Source organism: Momordica charantia, assembly GCF_013281855.1.
Source record: "Momordica charantia cultivar OHB3-1 chromosome 9 unlocalized genomic scaffold, Mcharantia_2.0 BLBB01000009.1, whole genome shotgun sequence".
Lineage (NCBI taxonomy): Eukaryota > Viridiplantae > Streptophyta > Magnoliopsida > Cucurbitales > Cucurbitaceae > Momordica > Momordica charantia.
Window position 1 is genome coordinate 972,091 of NW_028275167.1, and position 19,877 is coordinate 991,967.

Sequence of the window (19,877 nt, forward strand, 5' to 3'; positions counted from 1 at the left end):
ATTAATTTAATGGAATTTGACTTGGTTCGCCTCAAGGGAGTGCCCATAAAACTCATGAGATGGGAGTTTTAACACTCATTGTAAATTTAAAATTTCATAATAAATTAGATAATTAATTAGTTCATTAAGGTTTTATTAAAGAGACTCAGAGGCCAAATACTAGGGCACTCCATCCTCTCCTTAGTAGCCACCAAAGAAGAAGTTATTCCTCTTCTCTCTCAAAAAATTCTAACACAAGTATATTATAAATCTTTCTATGCTACGTTTGTCATCTCAACGGTAATCGATCAAAATTTAATAAATTGATTTCTAGCACATGCTTTTGTTGTGCATGCTGACTGGATCCATTCTAACTTCCAGCGTTAGGAACAATTAATCATTAAATGCCAGATGTTAGATGCTAGAGACAGGATGCACATTAAATTCATTACATTTATGTCATGAGCTAAGAGCATACATCCCAACATCGATTTTGTATAAATTTATTGTGTGTATATGATTCCCCCCGGCCCACTCGCATTCATGTCTCCACATGAACAATTTAGAATCAAATCATTTGTAACATTTACAAAACGGATTGTATCAACATTATTTCTAGGATAGGAAATCAATCACATCCGTATACTATAGACACTATATATTACGTACTATTTGAACATATGTATCGGTTTAAGACTGCATCAATGACTTGAAATTTTCATAGAATATATTATAGATATTGCACATATTTTTCTCATAATTATTTTATTTATAAAAAATAAAAGGCTTTAGAGCACATATCAGAACACATAAGTTTTGGTGGGAGACTATCGAGTAGATGTGTGCATTATTGTATCGTTGGTGATAAGACTTGCTTTTGTCTACGTGTCACAACATAGGGGCATGCCATAAGGTCTTGAAGATAGGTTAATTAGGTGGACACGAGGGAGTCTTTTGGCACCCTTGATGAGTCATCCGCTGATGTGGACTATTCGATCCACACTCCTTCAACGAGATCTAACTTGTACACATGTCATATCTAACCAAATAGTCACGTTCGCTGATGTTAGCATGTTAATACACATATTTGAAGTCAATCTTTCATATTTAAAATTTAAAAAGAAAAGAACTATTCATCTACAAAGTTCATGGTAGCCATCTATCTATGATGAAATCCTAACATTTCATGGCAATTATGTCGTAAAGTTTTACAATTGTCACGAAAGATTAGTCAAGAGACACATAAACTGACACGAATGTTCAAGCATCGAACGGAAAAAAAAAATAAAAAAAAGGACTAAAATGAAATTAGTAGTAAAGAAAAAACGAAAAACTCAATTGTATTATTAGAATTGTTTAAATTGGGGTGTTAGTGTCCCCATCAAATTATTGCCAATATCACTTTCCAAAAAAGGAAAATCGTGGTAAAAATCAACACCATTATTAATATGAACAATAAATTAAAGTACTGAAATGAAATCGAAAGCAAGAATTTATCCTCCAATAGAATATCATATGGTTGGTGTATGCTTCTTTTTGAGTAAATGCTTTCTTTTCAAGTTTTTAAGATAGCAACTTCAACATAATTAAGCTATTATTTCTCCATAATAAAAAAAATTAAAATATCATTTTAGACCTTCTAGCTTTTGCTCTATACCAAAACAATATTTTAATTAAAAAAAAAACGAAAAGATTTGATAGAAAAAGGAGAAAAAAAAAAGTAAAATAGAAAAATGGGAAAACACAGTGGGCCCTATCTGTTCCATCAACATTCGCAATCAGCACAGCTTTCACCGCTCCGGGCCGCAACTTTCCCATCATTCCCATAAGGCCGTAAGCTTCTATCTTTCCCTCTATGGCATGGCGCCATAAACGCACCATTCCCACAGCAATTTCTCCAAAAGAGATAACGTCTCTATGAACTGTGGTGGACGGAGACGCAGAGCTTCTGCAAACAACAATCGGGATCTCATTCTTCTACCTCGCTTCACTTTCTTACAATTTTCTGCTTCTTTCCCCTTACCCGCATGCATTGTCTTTCGGATGCGCATTTGATTTGTTCGTTGTGGGGGACTCCAGTTTCCTTCTACCCCTGATCTGATCTCTTCATTTCTTTCTTCCCATTTGGATTTGGATTCGGATTTGGATTCGGCCCTCAATGGACGCTTCGGGGGAAGAGCTTTCGGATTTGGAGCTTGAGAATGAAGCGGAACATTGCGGGGTAGAACAAGAACAAGAGCAAGAGCAAGAACCTGAAACTGTTGCTATAATGGACGCTGTCAAAGTTTTGTTGCAGGGTTTAGGGGAAGATATCAACAGAGAGGGCATCAGAAAGACCCCTCTCCGCGTCGCCAAGGCCCTTAGAGAAGGAACAAGAGGTCAGTGATTCTGTCTGTTGCCTTTTTCAATTCATTGCCTTCATTTTGAAATTTCAGCAGACTTTGCCTTAGAGAGACATTAACCAATAATAAATATAAAAAAAAATCCCACTATTCGTTCTGTCTGTATGGTTAGGTGAGATTCTGTTCTTATTAAGGCATAAGGTCGAAGCACCATTTTTCACTGTTTTGTTTAGAGAATTTGTACCGCCTGTTTGAAGTTTTTGTACGTGGCTGATGGTAGGCTAGTGAATCCTGTGGAATGGTTTTAAGTATCGTGATTGTTTGGAAGTCGCTTCTCAAAAACTGTCTTTTGTTTTTCAGGACACAGAGGGTTTAGCTTACTGTTCTCTTGTTTTTGTTGGTTCTTAATCATGGTTTTTAATAGCTATTCTACAGAGCTAAATGCCAAACTGCCCTCTAGATTCCAAAATCTTGGGAGAAAATGAACATTCTTACATTGTTCTTTTGAGGAATTTTAGTATATTGAAAGTATGGCATAGGTAGAGTTTCTTCTAATTTCAGTTTCCAAGTTCTGCTTTCAATAGAATTTCCCAACCCCACAACTCGTTTCATATACTTCAGTGATTTATTGTTGTGCAAGCCTCCATTCCCCATCTTTCCCACCTTCCAGCTTCTCAAAAAGGAAAAGACTTTTTCGTGTTGAAATATTTCTGCAGAAAAATCCCTTGGTTTGATAAGGCGAATCTTCTTATTCCTAGAAAAACAAAACATGAACTCTTTACCACCTCTTGTTGCCATAATACATGAATCAAGCTTCCAGCTTGCACCTGTTTGTTTGTTTGTTTGTCTCCCCCCTATAATGTTAAAAGAACTATCTAGAAATTCTCAGTTGTTATATAACTCTAGAGGTCAGTAGCTTAAAAATGCAATGGGTCTTACATAGCTTCTACATACTTTGAAGGTCATGTTAGGCAAGTAGGTTAGGTAATGGGTTGATCAATACAGAGGCTGGTTAATATTGGTTGGTGGTTAGTGTTTGTTGGAATTTTATTTGTTGGATCTGTTGTTGTTGTTGGTTAGTCATCAGTGGTTACAAATATGGGAAAGGGAGGGATGATTAGTGAGATTAGGAGAATAATTTAATTTTTGAGAATGAAGCTTCTTTACCAACAACCTTTTTTTTTTTGGGGGGGGGGGGGGGGGGGGGGGGGGGGGGGGGGGGGGGGGTTTCTTCTTAAAATTACATTTGAAATCTAAGCCAACTGTAAAGAAAAAAATATATAAAATTTTTAACTGATTACTGCTACAAACTTGAAATTTCATAATTTCAATGATGATATTGACTACATTAAGAACTTCAGGGTTCTTCATGATGCATTGTTTATTTCATAATGTTTTGAGATTATGAATATTGGGTTTTGAGAATTCAGAGTATTGTGTTCTTATTTTGTCTCTATTTTGCTACATCGAATTTGTCCATGTGATGCGCAACATGACATAACACCTGGACGGTTTCATAAATTGGCTTTTTCTTCTGGAGGACTTGTAAACTTGGATTATTGTTGTCAACAACTAAAAAAAAGGTAATAAAATAATAATGCCCTGAGTGTAGTTCCATTTGGCAAGAGCTTGAGGTCTTTTGATCATACTGACTTAGAGATCTCAAGCTCGAACCTTCCGGTGAGCTCAATAACCAAACCCTTGATGTCTCTCGAGTCCGGGCTTTGGGGTGGGCGTAGGTGCCCTTGGGTATAGGGGAGCGAAGCTCCGACTTCTACTTATCGAAAAAAAATAAACATAAACATAAAAATTAAAATTAAACTAGAAGTAATAATTAAAAGAAGGGAAAAAAAGGACTAAAACAAAAGGAGAGAAGATAAGATGAAGAAGTTACCTGGATAAATATGTAATTAAAAAAGCTAAGGAATTTTCTGATAGACCCTCAATTACTCAAGTGCATGTCTTTGTATGTAGGAAGTCATGGGGCAACGGACACATACGGAGTAGGAGGGTGCACGGTTGTTTTGTGTGGGCCCAAGGAATGTAGTTAGTTAGTGGCTATTTACCCTGTAGGGGAGGGGATTTGTTTTTCATCTTTTTAGTGTTGAGGCTCTTGTTGAGCGTTCTTGGGAGAGTGGGGGACTCTCGAATTCCCTTGTTTGGACATTGTTGCATAAATAAAGGTGGATTGTACCATTTTCATGAAAAAGATTTGTTATGATGTAGAATGAACTTCATCATGCGTATACCTCCGTGCGATATGTATAACGGTGAAAGGCTGATGGAGACTTGTTTTTCCATTTTATTTCAGGCTACGGACAAACAGCGAAGGACATTATTCAAAGTGCTTTATTTCCTGAAGCTGGATTGCACAATGGGGTTGATCAGGCAGGAGGTGCAGGTGGGATTGTGGTTGTTCGAGATCTCGACTTCTTCTCATATTGTGAATCATGTTTGCTTCCATTTCAAGTGAAATGTCATGTGGGCTATGTTCCATCTGGTCAGCGAGTTGTTGGGCTGAGCAAGCTCTCTCGAGTAGCAGACGTGTTTGCAAAGCGACTCCAAAAACCTCAGCGTCTGGCTGATCAAATTTGTTCAGCTCTGCACCATGGTATCAAACCAGGAGGTGTTGCTGTCACTCTTCATTGTTCGCACGTTCATTTCCCCAGCATGGAGTCCGTCTTTCTCGACTCGAAATACCCTGGATGGGTCAAAGTGCAGGTTCAATCCGGTTCCGGAGCTTTTGAAAACCAAGATGCTGATGTATGGATGGACTTCTTCAGTCTTTTGAAATTTAGAGGCACAGATCTGAGCAAAGCTGCTGGTGCGCCAAATTTAGATGCTCAAGTTTGGTGCCCATCTCATTTTTCCTCTTCTAAATTCTCAACCAGAATCGAATCGGTGAATCCAAGAATGATCGCTGCAGTGACATCAATTTTGAGGTCATTAGGTGAAGACCCATCAAGGAAAGAGCTTCTTGGAACACCTGGTCACTTTGTGAACTGGCTAATGAGCTTCCACAACTGTAATGTGGATATGAAGGTGGATATGAAGAAACTCAATGGCTTTGCTAATGGTAGAATTCATTGTGAACCCAACGACAATGGTAACAACCTCTCTGAGAAACAGATTCAATCGGAGCTGAATTTCTTGTTCTGGTCTCAATGCGAGCATCATCTACTGCCCTTTTACGGTGTCGTGCATATAGGATTTATCAGAGTTGATGGACTCACTCCCCTTGAGAAATCACTTCTAAACCCAGTAATACATTTTTATGGTCTTAAGCTTCAAGTTCAGGAGAGAATGACCAGGCAGATAGCAGAGACGGTGTCGTCGTTCTTAGGTGCAGACATCATAGTCGTTGTGGAGGCTAGTCATACCTGTATGATGTCAAGAGGAATCGAGAAGTTTGGTTGCACGACAGCCACAATTGCTGCCCTTGGTCGGTTTTCATCTGATGCAGGTGCAAGAGCCATGTTCTTGCAGACCATTCCAAAAACTACCATTGGAGAACTGTAAGATTAAGTTTATGATTCTTATCGTTTTTTGATGTTCGGGAGGTCTTTACTCGATGATGTTGCGTCAATATCTTCTGTTTCCTCCCGAAAACTTTTCGTAATGAACTCTTGGGTTGTGCCGAAGCCTTAGAACGAGATTTAGAAGCTTTTGTCAACTTGGAAGTAGCATCACACATTTGATTTGAAGATGTGTTTTGTGGATCATAATCCCATTAATACCATATTTAGTTGTTTTACGCCAAAGGAATCCAAAAGGGATACCGTTTAGTTTATTTTGTTGATTATATAGTACAGAGGAGCCCAGGAGTTGTAGCTTTCCACGGTTTCAATGGCCAATTTTGATGCTATTTCTTTACTAGGATATGTATATCAATGAAACCTATATTTGTATTGCAATCCAAGATTTATTTTTACCACTACTCTCTCCTTATTGTTTGGGTAAAAAATCTTGCTTCGCAGTATCTTATTTTTTTTATTATTATTATTTTCTTGGAGCTAATAACTTTTGACATGGTGAAAAGTGCTTTTAGTAAATAACACCCTTTCAAAATTCTTACGTTGTTACAAACTTCTAACCTTTCTTTTCGGCTAAATGGTAAATTTTAGTTCAAGGGTTTTGAAATTCATGTCTATTTCGAAATAAGTAAGATTGATAATATTATTTCCGAACCTTTTCATGTTTACTACAATTATCTGGAACTGGAATAAGAATCAAATATACCATTTAATCAGTGATTCATATCAACATTTGAGTAACAATATATGACAATAACTTACTAAAATTAAAACAATGTAACTGAAACTTTTTAGAGCTAGAATTTTAAATTCAGAGATTAAATTTATAATTTAACCCTTTTTTGTTTTACATCATGCATGAGGAGATGGTGAATTGTCCAATAGCATCCACAAAAATACAAAATCATCACAATATTAACCTTCTGAAACATAGTTACAGAATGTCCACTTAAAGCTGTTAGTGTATTTCAGCATTATTCCATAATATACACAACTATTACCGTTAGGTATTGCCAAGGTTATTTCTTGAGACTGAAACTGTACACAAACAAAGATTCTAAAGTCTGAGACCCCGTTCCCTCTTTACTCATCTAACCACATGTGACGAATCTCAGACCAAATTATCTCCAACCTTTTTGAATCGTCTCGAGCGGCCTCCACTTGCTCGGGAAGACGATGAACATACGCTAGGTAGAGATAGGCTGCGATAATAACGATCACCATGACGGTTATAAAGTAGATTCTTGCTGATATGAAGGACACATGATCCTGCATAGTTAGCAATAAATTTTGATTGCTGATGCCTTGAACCAGATGATAAGATCACTTTGAATTATATTGAAAAATTAATAGCAAAATACAACGTACAAGATGGAACTAACTGTTTCGAGGTTCTTAGACTCTCCCCTCTCAAGAATACTCAAGACTAAACTGCTATAATATTGCCTACTCCATCACGGTTTCTCTATTTAAAACCAATTCCTTCAATAATTACTAATATGCTCCTACTATCGTAATAATATTCCTAATTTTTACCTAATGGTATTCCTAACATATTACACAGATGCTAACCAGATAAGATGAAGTCAAAAGAAACTTCACTGCATATTTTTAATACTTTCCATTTTCAATAAAACCAATTTGATAAAATTTAAATTAAAAAAAAAAAAAATTAAAAGCACATATGTAAATCTTGTAAAGAAAGAAACCTTGAGCACCGTCCAGCCCTTGAGAGGAAGGTATTTATCAGAATGCTCCAGACAGTAATGTAACATATCAATTATCGACAACTCGGTAACTGGATCATAACTTTCTGCAAGCACAATGGATCATTGTTAATTCATTATAATTACTGATAAAAAAAATGATAGAGGATTTCATTTATGCCAAAAGAAGGTTGAAGAGGGATAAGACAGAGGATTACTCTTCATAATGTACAACTTATGAATAAAAATATGAATCAAATTTCATAAGGTAATACAGATCACACCATATGTTACCTGGGATGTCAAATATTTGTTTTGTTGGTGGAATACCTAACAAGTTTCCTAAATGGATACGTACACGAACACGGTCCCAAAAGGAAAGTAGATCTCCATGAGTTATTACGACAACAGGTTTGTCATCTGTGAGAAAAAGAGAGAATTAGTATGGAAGTTATCCAAAGAGAAGAACCTAATACTGATTTCAGTGTAGTGAAAACTAAACAACATAAAAGGGTGTACTGGAGTAATAGACATGATCTATGCACTAAAGGTTGACCGACATTCAGCAGTCATCGTAATTATACACCTAGAAAGTTTTCTTGTGATGACATTGACCAATGACCACTTTCAGGCAACATGAAAAAACAATAGAATTCCCTGAAAATTCTTGATTTCGAGTTAGACTCATCAGGTTGATAAAAATCAATACTTCAACATTACTAAATTGTCCAAATTCCAAATATTCAGGAAAAGGAACCATCAGACTAGAACATGACAACAAAAGGCTACAAGTAAAACAATTACCCTGTTTTCTTAGCAACGTGAATTGTAAGTAAAAATCACCAATTACGAACATCTACGTTGTAATTATAACTTATGATCAGCGAGATAAATTTCACCTCCATATGATAAATAAGGAGAGTTGAATGCAGTAGTAATCGCTTGGGCATAATCTTTCTCTATGTCATCATCACCATCCATTGATTTACAAACCGAAGCCCCATCAACAACGAATATGACAAAATTAATCATTCTGATCCCCCTAGAAAGAGAGAAGCTCCGGCCAGTTTTACTTTTACATCTCATTCTATTTATTAAACTTGAAGCATCAGATTTCCTGGGAAGTAATTTGCAGAAATCTAATTAGAATCTACTCATGGAAAAGGAAAAGGATCTCAAAGTTAAAACTTCAACCTGGTGACAAGTTCCCCATGACGAACGCCCTTGGTCATCCACTGCTTCAACATTTCAATGTTATCTGACGAGTCATCAGAGAGACCACGGGTGTCATATAAACAGAAAGACTTTGAGTGCCTGGGAATCATATATTCCTGAAGGAAAAATGTTCCATCTTCACCAGATGAATTATCTGCACCCAAAAGAAATTACAAATCTTAAGTTCAAATAGGTGAGTTATATTTTCATTAAAGAACGACCTAAAACGAATTTAAAGAAATACATGATACTTGTGCTCTGTCTAGAGTAAAATGGTCCTCCTCAAACACCTTGGAGATCCTATTAATAAGACTACTTTTACCAGATCCTTTTGGACCAACCAGTAGAAGTGACGTTGTTCGTGGGATATCGTAGTCAGATAATTTCATTCCACCTACCTGCTCAATCCATGCTCCAGGAGAATATCTGCCAAATAAAAGCTAGCATATCCAAATGAGCAAATGTAGCAGCAGTCTTGAAAATTGTAAGAACTATAGTACTCATAAGATTTAATTTAATTCATCTACAACTCAGACAATAAGCTTACGCAACAATTTCTCAGCCATAATAAATCCGTTTCTCCTTCATGAGATGTTAGGCCACGCGAAATAGCAACATGTCAAACATTTCAAAGTTTTAATTCCAAAGACAATTGTGGAAATTTCAAACATTTCAGCTTTGTGCTTCACAAACAATAGTGGAAAGAGTACAAACCTGTTATTTATTTATTTTCTTATTATTCTTGTTATTATTTTTCCCCTCCTGAAATCTATGAATTAGCACGTTTCACTAAATTGAACTCGAACTTGAAATATTTGAGGTGAAAAGTAATAGAGATACCTCAAAATTTTTCTCTTAGCCTGGTTCAAGTCCTCACTACGAATCCGCAATTTATCATAGCTCTCAAAGATCTCTCTGCGTACGTTATTCATCCTCCTTCGACAGATTTCCACATCCAAATCAGCAGAAGAGAACTGTGACTCAATCTCATCAAATTCTCCAATGATCCATCCATTTTCCACATCCTCTTGATCATCCTTATTATAACCCCTGCCTCATCAACAAAAATACCCACAATAAGCGACACCATAAAGTTATCATAAAGGAAGCTTAGGATTAAGAAAATACTGGAATACCTGAGGAGAATGGGCAGTTGAGTGGAAATTTGAGAAGAATCGGAATCTGCAGTTGGATAATCAAATAAAGTTGTAGCCAAAATTAAAGAAGCGACAAAAACTTGGTAAAAAGACAGAAATTAGTCCCCAATTTCTTGGATCAGAAGAACATTAAAGTGAAACAGTGAGCAGAGTGTACCGTGAGGGATGGAGGGAGTAGAAAGAGGAACCGTATCGCCACCCATGGCTACTCCACGGCTTAGGTTCTGCAAGGATACAGAAATGGAGGTAAGTTTTCTTGTGCGCTAAGGCTTTTGCTTTTGACGCGCGTCCTTAACCGTCAAAAAATACTAGCAGTAGCCAATTTTTATTCTGGTTTTTTTTCCCCTCGCTATAATATGTGCGGTGGGCGGTGGGGAACCTCTGCCAATTTTTATTTTGGTTAAAAAATTATATTTCGTTCCGTCATTTAAAATGTTAACTTGACTGAAGTTTAATACGTAGACTATATTTTAAAGTTTTTAATAATTTAGTTTCGATCACGAAAATTTTTGTTAGTGTTTCTTTCAATAAGAATCAACTGGATGAGATTTTTTATAGTATAGATTAAATTATTATAATTTTAAAACTATAAAGATTAAATCATGACGTAATAAAATTCGTTAAGGATGTTAAGGATGTTGAAGTAGACTAAATCATATTCAAAGATCCTTGGAATTATATTATCATCAAATTAATATAAATTATTATTTTAATTTTTAACTATTTGAATTATTGGTTCATCATGTCAATTATTTAATCAATATGATAAATATTGTGAAATTTTAAACAACAAAATGATTCTTGCGAATGTAATTCTGTGGCATACAATATAAAAATAGTCATCAACTACAAATTTTTAATTAAAAAAAATTAGTAAATAAATACAAAAATATGAAGGCATGAGTATTATAAATATGATTTTATATAAAATAATATATTTAATATTTAAAATCAGTGACAAATTTTGGCTAACCATAAAATTTTTACACGTCCTGGTCATATGATAACTGAACCCCATATGAAATAAGCTCAAAATTCATTAAATGTTAATTTTTCCCCACAAGCTAAAATTAGTTTAAGAGTCATGGACTAATAAATGAGTTAGGACCAAATTTAAATAAGTCTTAGCAGTGATCCAAATGGACAAAGAAGCTTATTAAACCTATGACACAAATCGTGTCCAAATCTAAGAGTTTGGTTCAGATTGTACCATTTAAAGCTCACGAAAGAGAATTAAACATATGATCCACTAATATTTAGTTGTTTCCTTGCTCAAAGAAGACCGAGATATAACATTGTTTAAGAACCACTGCATGAAACTTTGAGAGAGACAATAAATGGAGTTAGTTGTTTAGATTTACATCAGATTAATATATTTGTTAGCATGCTACGACACTTGTCACAGCATACAAGTACGGGAATTGGAGATCCATCTTAGTTGAACTTTGCACTCCTCAATTTGTGATAGCATCGTCATCTTTTGTTTTAATTATGTTATTTTTCATTTATTTTCACTACATAAAAGGATATTTCTTCCCGCCTTCACTTCTTTCTGAAGCATTGTTTTGAAAATCAACTCAATTGTTCTTTATAGAGTCTTTGAGTATACGATACTAGAAATATTTCCTATATTACATTTTGTTATGACTATACATGCTTGCGCATAGATTAGTCCATATCAGTGAGATTCAAACGTTCCACTGATTTGCTCGACAATTCTTCAATCATTCTTAACTTGACCTTTGACATATCACAATGGATCTCTAAGATCTCCAACCAGTAGGACCTCCATTACCCCTAGACGACATCCACGACTGCCACTTTCTACAATTTCTCAGAGAGAAAATTGAGAACCCTTTTACACGGTTATTCCATATTAATCCTCTTCGTTCTTTTCCATTTTAGTGTTCTAAAAATTTGTCGAAACTGACATATCTCAGATCATTTATTAAAAAAATAATAACGTAAAAAACGTAGAAGCTTTATATTTAACAAAAATATAAGAAATACTAGAGAAATTTGAATCTTGTGTAGCAAAACCTTACCAATATAAAAGTACTTTTATAAATATAGGAGATCACATACGTACACATAATATAGAAGTTACTTAACAGAGAAATCTAAACTACAAATAAAGTTGATGATTTTCTTGGGAAAAAAAATTCAGTGCATGCATACATGGTCTATTAATCGCTCATCAAATAGACAATTATTGAAGAGTACAAATCCAAGCCAACTTTAGTTAATCAACTACTCGACCCAGGGTTTAACAAACTCATCATAATTATCGGGATTGTTTCTCAGGTAAATTCCGTCATCTTTAGCAATCCAAATGCAATTTTTATCCGTGCATCTATAATTGAGCCACATATGCCTCTTCTCAATCCAGAATGAATCAAATGACACATCAGCATTCGGCTTGTGCATAAAACACCAATACAATGTTGTCATCCAAAAGTTAGTCTTAAAAGTCCATTGAAACTCATCACCACGTCCAAGTAGGTTATGGTCACCCAAATCATCGTCCTTCGACTTACAATGCACAAACAAGGTGGCGTTGCTCAACCCATTAAGCACATGGATATGCCATCTTTCGAATGGCAACAGAAGAGGGGTCGCCACCGCACCGGGTCGAACCAGCACTAGAGCCACCAAGAAAATTAAGAGAACCCTGGTCATATGCCTCTTTTTCTGATAGCTTGCACTCATATTTGCTTTCACCTAACTTAGTTTTTTGATCTACAATGGATATAATGAGCAAGAGAATACAACTCTTTATAAATGACTTCTTGTAAGTTATGAAAATAATTCAACATATATGCTAACTCATTTAAGTTCTTAGAAAAATGTTATTTGACATATAAACATTTTGTAATGAATTTATTTGACATATTACAAAAATAAAATAAATTATAATGTACTTTCCTTATTAGCAAATATTTGTTCCTCTGCAGGGCTTTGCAAGAGAGGAAACAGGATAAGATGATGACATATATGATATGTATTTGGTTTAATTTGTTCGTCAATTAAATCATTTCAATAAATTTTTAGCTATATATGGAATTTGTATTGTGTTTATTGTATTGCACAAACGTTACTTTGATGTTGTCGATCGGTGTAGTAGAGTCGTTATTTGTTGCTTCTCAGACACGTTTCTTAAAGCAACGAAATTGTAACTTCAGCAACAAAAATATTTGATCGTTGAAGTCCAAATTTCTTCTAGTGGTGTCGATTTGAGTTTAATTTATGCACAGAAGAATGAAATATATATGTTATGAGCATTTTGTATTATTAATTAGTTTTACTTTTTGGCCCTAATTATTAACGTGTGTTCCCAAAGTTGAGTACAGTTTGTAGTTGGTATATATCTCCAACCATCGATCCCCACCTCCACAGTACTCAAAAAAAAAATTATAATATGTTCGGTATCAATTTTGTTTTGTCCATGATCAATGTACTTTAGAGTTTAGATTGACTTTTCCCCTATTGTCTTAAAAATTTTACTAAGTATACCGATACTATCTACTCATTTAGATAATTCTTAATTTAGCCATTGATCTTCCAAAATGGTCGATTTTACCATTAATTAATATAAATCACTTTAAGCGATTTCATTTAAGGACCTCCCGCTCTGATACCATCTTAACGATGAATAAACCACCACTCAACCTAAAAGCTTAAGCTGATAGGTTGGGTAAATTTAATTCATTTATATGAATTCTAACAAAAGTTCAGAAAGATCGTAAGTTCAAATCTACATTTTTTTTTTAGTACACACCTCTTATTATTATACTAAAAACAACTATTTAATTTTCAAAAAGTGAAAATGAGAAGGGAAAAGAGTTGATAAATGAGTCATAAAGTTATCATTTATTGTTTTCTATTTCTAGGTTTTTTTTTAATATAATATGTTGGGAAGGAGATTCGAATTATCGAGCATTTGAGTAGGAACTACTTTGGTAAAGTCTCATATTTCTCATTTATGATATCTTTAAAATATTCTTAAAATTACAAATAAATAAATTTATATTTCTCATTTTTTATATAGAATTTTTTTTCAGTACAAATTTATAGAATTTGACGAACCTCAAATCATCTATTAAAATAAAAATAACGTAAAGGAACTTTATAGGTAAGAATGTGTATAAAAAAGACGAGGAATTTCAATTGCTTATAAAAGACCATACCAATATGAAAAAAACAAAACAAAACATGTGTATTCATGTATTATTGTCTATTCATCACTCATCAAATAGACAATTATTGAATAGTAAAATTTCGAGATGAACTTTAGTCAATCAACTACAGCTTCGTGTTCCATTTATGAACAAGCTCATCATCATTATTAGGAATGTTTCTTAAGTAAATTCCATCATCTTTAGCAGTCCAAATGCAGATCCCATCTTTGCACCTATACGTGAGCCATATATGGGTCTTCTCAACCCAGAATGAGTCAAACGACACATCAGCATTGGGTTTGTGCATGAAACACCAGTACAACGTTGTTTTCCAGAAGTTGATTCTAAAAGTCCACTGAAGCTCATCACCACGACCAATTAGGTGATGGTAACCTAGATCATCATCCTTGGACTTACAATGCACGAACAAGGTGGCGTTATTACTCAATCCATTAACCACGTGAATATTCCATTTATCGAGTGGCATTGGAAGATGCAACGCTACCACACCGGGTCGAACCACCACTAGAACCACCCAGAAAACTAAGAGAACCATTGTCATATGCTTTTTTGGGTGATAGGTTGCACCCATAGAATGCATATTATAATAATCAATAAGAGAATGTAACTCTTTTGGAGGCTTATAAATGGCTTCTTGTAAGTCTGTCTCATATATATATAGCACATGATCCAACATATATGCTCATTTATTTTTCTTAGAAAAACATTTATTTGACATGTAAATATTTTTAAATTTGGCTATTTGACATATCTTTCCTTACTAGCCAATATTATTTTCTATTCAGGGTTTACAAAAGAAGAAACGGGTTAAGATGATCACAAACATGATATGGATTTTATTAATTTGCCCCTAAAAGCATTTCAATAAATTTTTAGGTATATATGGAATAATTTGTTCATATCCCTATTTTTTTAATATCAAAATGAGCTTAACTGAACGGTAATTGTCATATATTTCTAACCAACAGGTTGTGTGAGTTTGATCCCCCACCCCCACATGTTGTACTAAAAAAATCTAGATATTAATTGACTGAACGTTACTCATTTTTAATGTTACTCATTAAAAATGATTATAAGATATATCAAACTGCACTCATAGCTCTATCGCATCAAGTTAACCGACCCTTTATGCAGTGATTCTAAATCATGTACGTCTTTTTTCAGGGTCATAAAGGATCATCATTTTCCGCTACCAAATTCAAGAACCTCCTAGCTCTCTAGTTTTGGTCTCGAGTTTTTTAAGCAATTGAGAATAGCCCAAAACTAGAGAAAATAATTTATAGTTTTTTTTCATAGCATAATGCTAATGTTGTGTATGCATGTTTTTTTTTTTGTCAAAACAAGAATAGCTCAAATATTAATTTGTTGTACTCAACGAAAAGAAAAAACATATATGATCGTTAATAATCAATCAGTCACCTACTCTAATAACTTTTAATTTTTGAAAAAAACCAGACGGTTCTAACAATTACAAATATTAAAATTTAAAAAAGATACCCAAATTAAAAAAATTGGTGAGAGTGAGGGTGAGGTGGAGAATTCTCCACGTGTGTGAAGATGTGGCAATGCGAACACAACCACAAATTGTAGTGTATTTCATTACTCCCACTCTTACTCCATAATTTTGTGGTGTGGCCATTGGCGATGGCTGAGAATTTTATGCAAGCAGTTCTATACGATTCTTATGGCGGAGGACCTGCTGCTTTAAAGGTAATTTCACATTCCCTTTCTTCTTCCTCTCAACCTCCAAATATATAATGAAATCAACGGTTTTGAACTTTTATGATCATGTTATCAATTCATTACTACTTTCGTTTAGGAAATAGATTGATTATATTATTTGTAAAGAGTTGATTCAACCCATTCTCTAAGTGGCATAGTTAGACATTGCTCTTTGTTAATTGTATAATTTTTCGATTTTTTTCTTTTTTGATTTCAACAATATTTGGAGGTGCGGATTCGAACTCGATAGTATTTCTTTTGAGCTGTGCGTAAATCGACAGAAATATTTGGGGTGGGGATTCGAACCTCTAGTAATATTGAGATTACAAGGTAGACAAACAAAGTCCATATTGGTTAGGGAATGAAGTGATTCATGATATATAAGAATGACAAATGTCTTCAATTGGTACGACATTTTGGATGCCGTAAGACTTGTCCAAAACAGACAATATCATTATTGTTGTGAAGGTTAGGGGTATTTTTGAGACCAATCCGAAATTTTTGGGTTGGCAATACGTGGGAATGGGTTAAAAATTGATGGTCAACCTAACCCATTAGTAGTTTTAGTCTTGTACTTTCGTTAAAGTAACGACTTAGTATTTGAATTTTTAGTTTGTAACAATTAAGTCTATGTAATATTAAAATAGTAACAATTTAATCTGTAAACTTTAGTATATAATAATTCAGCATGTATTTGTGTTATGGCAGCATGGTCGAGTTCCCATTCCAAGTCCAGAGAAGGACGAAGTTGTAGTAAAATTAGAGGCAGGCAGTATTAATCCATTCGATTGGAAAGTTCAGAAAGGGATGTTAAGGCCACTTCTTCCTCGAAAATTCCCTTATATTCCTGGTAAACCTATAAACCTATTTCCTAAATCTTGTTTTCTTTTTTAATATATAATATACTTTGTAGTCACTTTTTTAAATTGTTTTTAAATTTAAGATTTAATGAATTTTAGTGTTGATGGCAGACTAAAAGCGTTTCTAAACAATTTGTTGTCTTCGGTTAAAATAACGTTAAAAGTTGACGATTGATTTGTAATTTTCGAGATAAGTCTTAAATGTAAGTTGTTTTTCCGATAAAGCTCTTTTAGTTCTAAGTAACTTTTTGGAATATGAAAAAGTGTTGGGTTTGTAGGGTAATTACAAACAAAGTCTCGACAGGAGAAGGACATCCGGAAGCCCTACAAAGGGTTCTTGAAAGATCAAGAAAATCTCAGTTGAAGATGAACCCCTAGATAATAGTATCGTGCGCCTTCGAAGTAACATCAGGAAAATTTCTTGGTTATTTGGTGAATCGACAAGGCACGAATGTAGACCCAGCTAAAACAAAAACAGTGCTCGATATGCCAGAGCCAATCTCAGCGAAAGAGTTTAAGTCATTTTTAGGAAAAACTTCCGACTTGAGAAGGTTCTTACCAGGATTAGCAGCCTTATCGGCCCTGACTAGGGAAATGAATGATTATGGATATATAAAAGAAGACAATTATCTCATTCGAGACCTTTTGGGTGGAACTAAAAAGTAAAGTCGTGAGGACTATACCTAAAACGGACTTTTTTTTTAAATAACTTTTTTGGTTGTTATAGTTATTTATTAGATGCTTTTAAAAGTTAAAAAAAAGCTATTAGATCCAAACGAGTAATAATTGTTGATAAAATACTTTGTTTAATTATTTATTTTTTTGGAACTTTAGGCACTGATGTGGCTGGAGAGGTAGTAGCAGTGGGATCGGAAGTAAAAAAATTCACAACTGGTGATAAAGTTTTGGCTTTGCTTAACCCTCTTGTGAGTTCTAATCATTTTTTTTTTTTTGGTTTTGGTTTATATAGTCAAAACTGATTTTAGATTAAATTCTAAAAGTCACTTAAATGCATTTTTTAAATACTTTTCACCTAAACCCATCACATTTGGAAGTGATTGAAAAGTACTTTATGAAGAAGCATCCCAATGTCATGTATATGTAATCCACATCTACACGTCAATTTTTTTGTTAACAAATTTTAATTATTTTTTACTAATGGCCTAATTGAGAATTTCTTATTCATTAAAGGTTCAATTCAATATATCAAAATATTAATCACCAAACTGAGACTTATATTATCAAATTGAGAATTATATTATCTCTAAATTTTTATGTGCGTTGATAAACTATTGAAACAAAATATTTGAAAATTTAAAATGAAAATAAAACAAATACGAAAGTTGAGAGAAATTTTTTTTTTTAATGTAGGATAGTTTAAAAGTGCATTTAAGAGTTATTTTAGTACCGCTAAAATCATTTTTGAAAATTACTCTCCTTTCTTTTTATTGATCATGTTTGACAAATTAAAAAAAAATTAAATCATTTTAAATTGATTTTTAAAATATCACGTGATTTTAAAAAAATCAATTATACTTGAATTTGCTTACTCCCACCAAATTCTAACCTATATACTTTGATCAATTACAGAATGGAGGTGGGTTGGCTGAATTTTCAGCAGTAAAAGAGAGCATAGCAGCCCACAAACCACCTGAAATCTCAGCGCCTGAAGCTGCAGGCTTACCGGTCGCCGGTCTAACCGCTCGCCAAGCGCTCACACACCTCGATGGATTCACCGGAAGGCAACCAAACATTCTGATCACCGCAGCCTCGGGCGGGGTCGGGCATTACGCCGTTCAACTGGCCAAGCTCCAAAATGCACATGTAACAGCAACTTGCGGGGCACGTAACATGAAGCTCGTCCGAAGCTTAGGAGCCGATGAGGTTCTCGACTACGCGACCCCCGACGGGGCTGCTCTAAACAGCCCGTCGCAGCGTAAGTACGACATTGTAGTACACTGTGCAACGGGAATTCCGTGGTCGAGGTTCGAGCCTAATTTGAGTCCCACAGGAAAAGTGATAGACATTACTCCTAGCTTTGGGACCTTATTGAGTTGTGCTATGCAGAAGCTGAGTTTCTCCAAGAAGAAATTGGTGCCTTTGTTACTAAATCCTGAAGGAGAGGATTTGGAAGATTTGGTTAAGTTAATGAAAGAAGGAAAACTGAAGACTGTGATTGACTCCATGCATCCATTGAGTAAGGCCCAAACTGCATGGGCTAAAAGTATTGAGGGTCATGCCACTGGAAAAATCATTGTGCAGCCTTAGGCCCTAGTTGACAAGCCAAACTCTGAACCATAACATCCATCTAATATTCTATCAACAAACTCTCTACTGTGCTATGAATAAAATTATTTTTGTTAAAATTGAAGAATCATAACTTTACATGAAAATATATGACTATTTGAATGGTCACAAATAATAATCTATAAATACGTGGTTCTTTTCAGTTTTGAAACGTAGAAAAACTATCCCTCAAAATTCTCTCTTTTCCTCTGTACGAGAACTTAAATACTGTGAGTTCGTTGAGTCCTATGTGTGAAATGATGCGTTCACAGATTGGTACATCCGTTCTATCGTGGGAGACAATTGTTCGTGAAACCTTAAACAGAGGGAACAAAATTGTCTTAAGAAAACAACGCTACATTGGATTCGGATTGTTTATTTTCGTGTTACCTTAAGTTTTTAATGCATATTTCTATAAGAAAGAGTTACTATACTAACTCTTCCAAATGTACTTAGTAGATATCCGAAAAAGTCACTTATGATCGATTTTCTTTACTATTGGGTTAAGGCAGTAAAATTAGAAGGTGAAAAAATACTTACACATTGGTTAAGAATAGTTACAGCTTTATCCCCAACTTTTAAATCTTTTCACCCCTGTTCCAACCTCTAACACTTCCCCAGCCACATCAGTACCTGTTTCAAATTATTATAAGAAATGAACTAACCCAAGACAATATGTCAAAAAACCATAATAAACAAAATAGGACAAAGAAATAGTAAAGAGAAAATTCCATCGCATTGTGCATCTATTTTGAAATAGTATTTTGTTCTATTAATTTTATGAATAAAAAATAATTAAAATTATAATAGGTGGCAAATAAATTTGACATATTGTAGATATAACAGCATAATAAATGAGATTTTGCAAATATGGCAAT

At 34.4% G+C, this 19,877-nt stretch overlaps 3 protein-coding genes and 1 pseudogene across 4 annotated transcripts; 2 read left to right on the plus strand and 2 right to left on the minus strand.

Moving 5' to 3' along the window:
* Positions 1 to 1,786: 1,786 nt before the first annotated feature.
* Positions 1,787 to 6,255, plus strand: LOC111019654 (GTP cyclohydrolase I). Its single transcript, XM_022296058.2, has 2 exons — positions 1,787 to 2,357; positions 4,633 to 6,255. Exons 1-2 carry the CDS (start codon positions 2,138 to 2,140, stop codon positions 5,838 to 5,840), a joined length of 1,428 nt encoding a protein of 475 aa, XP_022151750.1. The 5' UTR covers positions 1,787 to 2,137; the 3' UTR covers positions 5,841 to 6,255.
* A 496-nt stretch (positions 6,256 to 6,751) lies between these two features.
* Positions 6,752 to 10,250, minus strand: LOC111019687 (P-loop containing nucleoside triphosphate hydrolases superfamily protein). 2 transcript variants are annotated; one of them, XM_088118096.1, is made up of 9 exons: positions 10,090 to 10,250; positions 9,912 to 9,957; positions 9,616 to 9,825; positions 9,020 to 9,201; positions 8,755 to 8,929; positions 8,460 to 8,677; positions 7,855 to 7,980; positions 7,564 to 7,667; positions 6,752 to 7,056 (listed from the first exon to the last, which is right to left on the minus strand). In XM_088118096.1, the coding sequence occupies exons 1-9, from the start codon at positions 10,133 to 10,135 to the stop codon at positions 7,042 to 7,044; spliced, it is 1,122 nt and encodes a 373-aa protein (XP_087974222.1). In that variant the 5' UTR covers positions 10,136 to 10,250; the 3' UTR covers positions 6,752 to 7,041. The 2 variants fall into 2 exon arrangements, with proteins under 2 accessions (XP_087974222.1, XP_022151793.1); XM_022296101.2 differs by having other exon boundaries at positions 6,752 to 7,123.
* A 3,984-nt stretch (positions 10,251 to 14,234) lies between these two features.
* Positions 14,235 to 14,666, minus strand: LOC111022329 (S-protein homolog 1 pseudogene; annotated as a pseudogene).
* Positions 14,667 to 15,686: 1,020 nt separating this feature from the next.
* LOC111018651 (chloroplast envelope quinone oxidoreductase homolog) lies at positions 15,687 to 19,079 on the plus strand. The gene is made up of 4 exons (XM_022294841.2): positions 15,687 to 15,841; positions 16,562 to 16,703; positions 17,548 to 17,639; positions 18,304 to 19,079. Exons 1-4 carry the CDS (start codon positions 15,776 to 15,778, stop codon positions 18,979 to 18,981), a joined length of 978 nt encoding a protein of 325 aa, XP_022150533.1. The 5' UTR covers positions 15,687 to 15,775; the 3' UTR covers positions 18,982 to 19,079.
* The last annotated feature ends 798 nt before the right edge of the window (positions 19,080 to 19,877 follow it).

Excerpts from the sequence above, each read along its gene's own strand:
- LOC111018651 (XM_022294841.2), top strand. The coding sequence starts at position 15,776 with ATGGCTGAGAATTTTATGCAAGCAGTTCTATACGATTCTTATGGCGGA. Across the intron at positions 15,842-16,561 it reads GAGGACCTGCTGCTTTAAAG|CATGGTCGAGTTCCCATTCC; the intron begins GTAATTTCACAT and ends GTGTTATGGCAG. Across the intron at positions 16,704-17,547 it reads AAAATTCCCTTATATTCCTG|GCACTGATGTGGCTGGAGAG; the intron begins GTAAACCTATAA and ends TTGGAACTTTAG.
- LOC111019687 (XM_022296101.2), bottom strand. The coding sequence starts at position 10,135 with ATGGGTGGCGATACGGTTCCTCTTTCTACTCCCTCCATCCCTCACG. Across the intron at positions 9,202-9,615 it reads GCTAAGAGAAAAATTTTGAG|ATATTCTCCTGGAGCATGGA; the intron begins GTATCTCTATTA and ends TTTATTTGGCAG. Across the intron at positions 7,124-7,563 it reads AGGGCTGGACGGTGCTCAAG|GATCATGTGTCCTTCATATC; the intron begins GTTTCTTTCTTT and ends CTAACTATGCAG.
- LOC111019654 (XM_022296058.2), top strand. The coding sequence starts at position 2,138 with ATGGACGCTTCGGGGGAAGAGCTTTCGGATTTGGAGCTTGAGAATGAA. Across the intron at positions 2,358-4,632 it reads CCTTAGAGAAGGAACAAGAG|GCTACGGACAAACAGCGAAG; the intron begins GTCAGTGATTCT and ends ATTTTATTTCAG.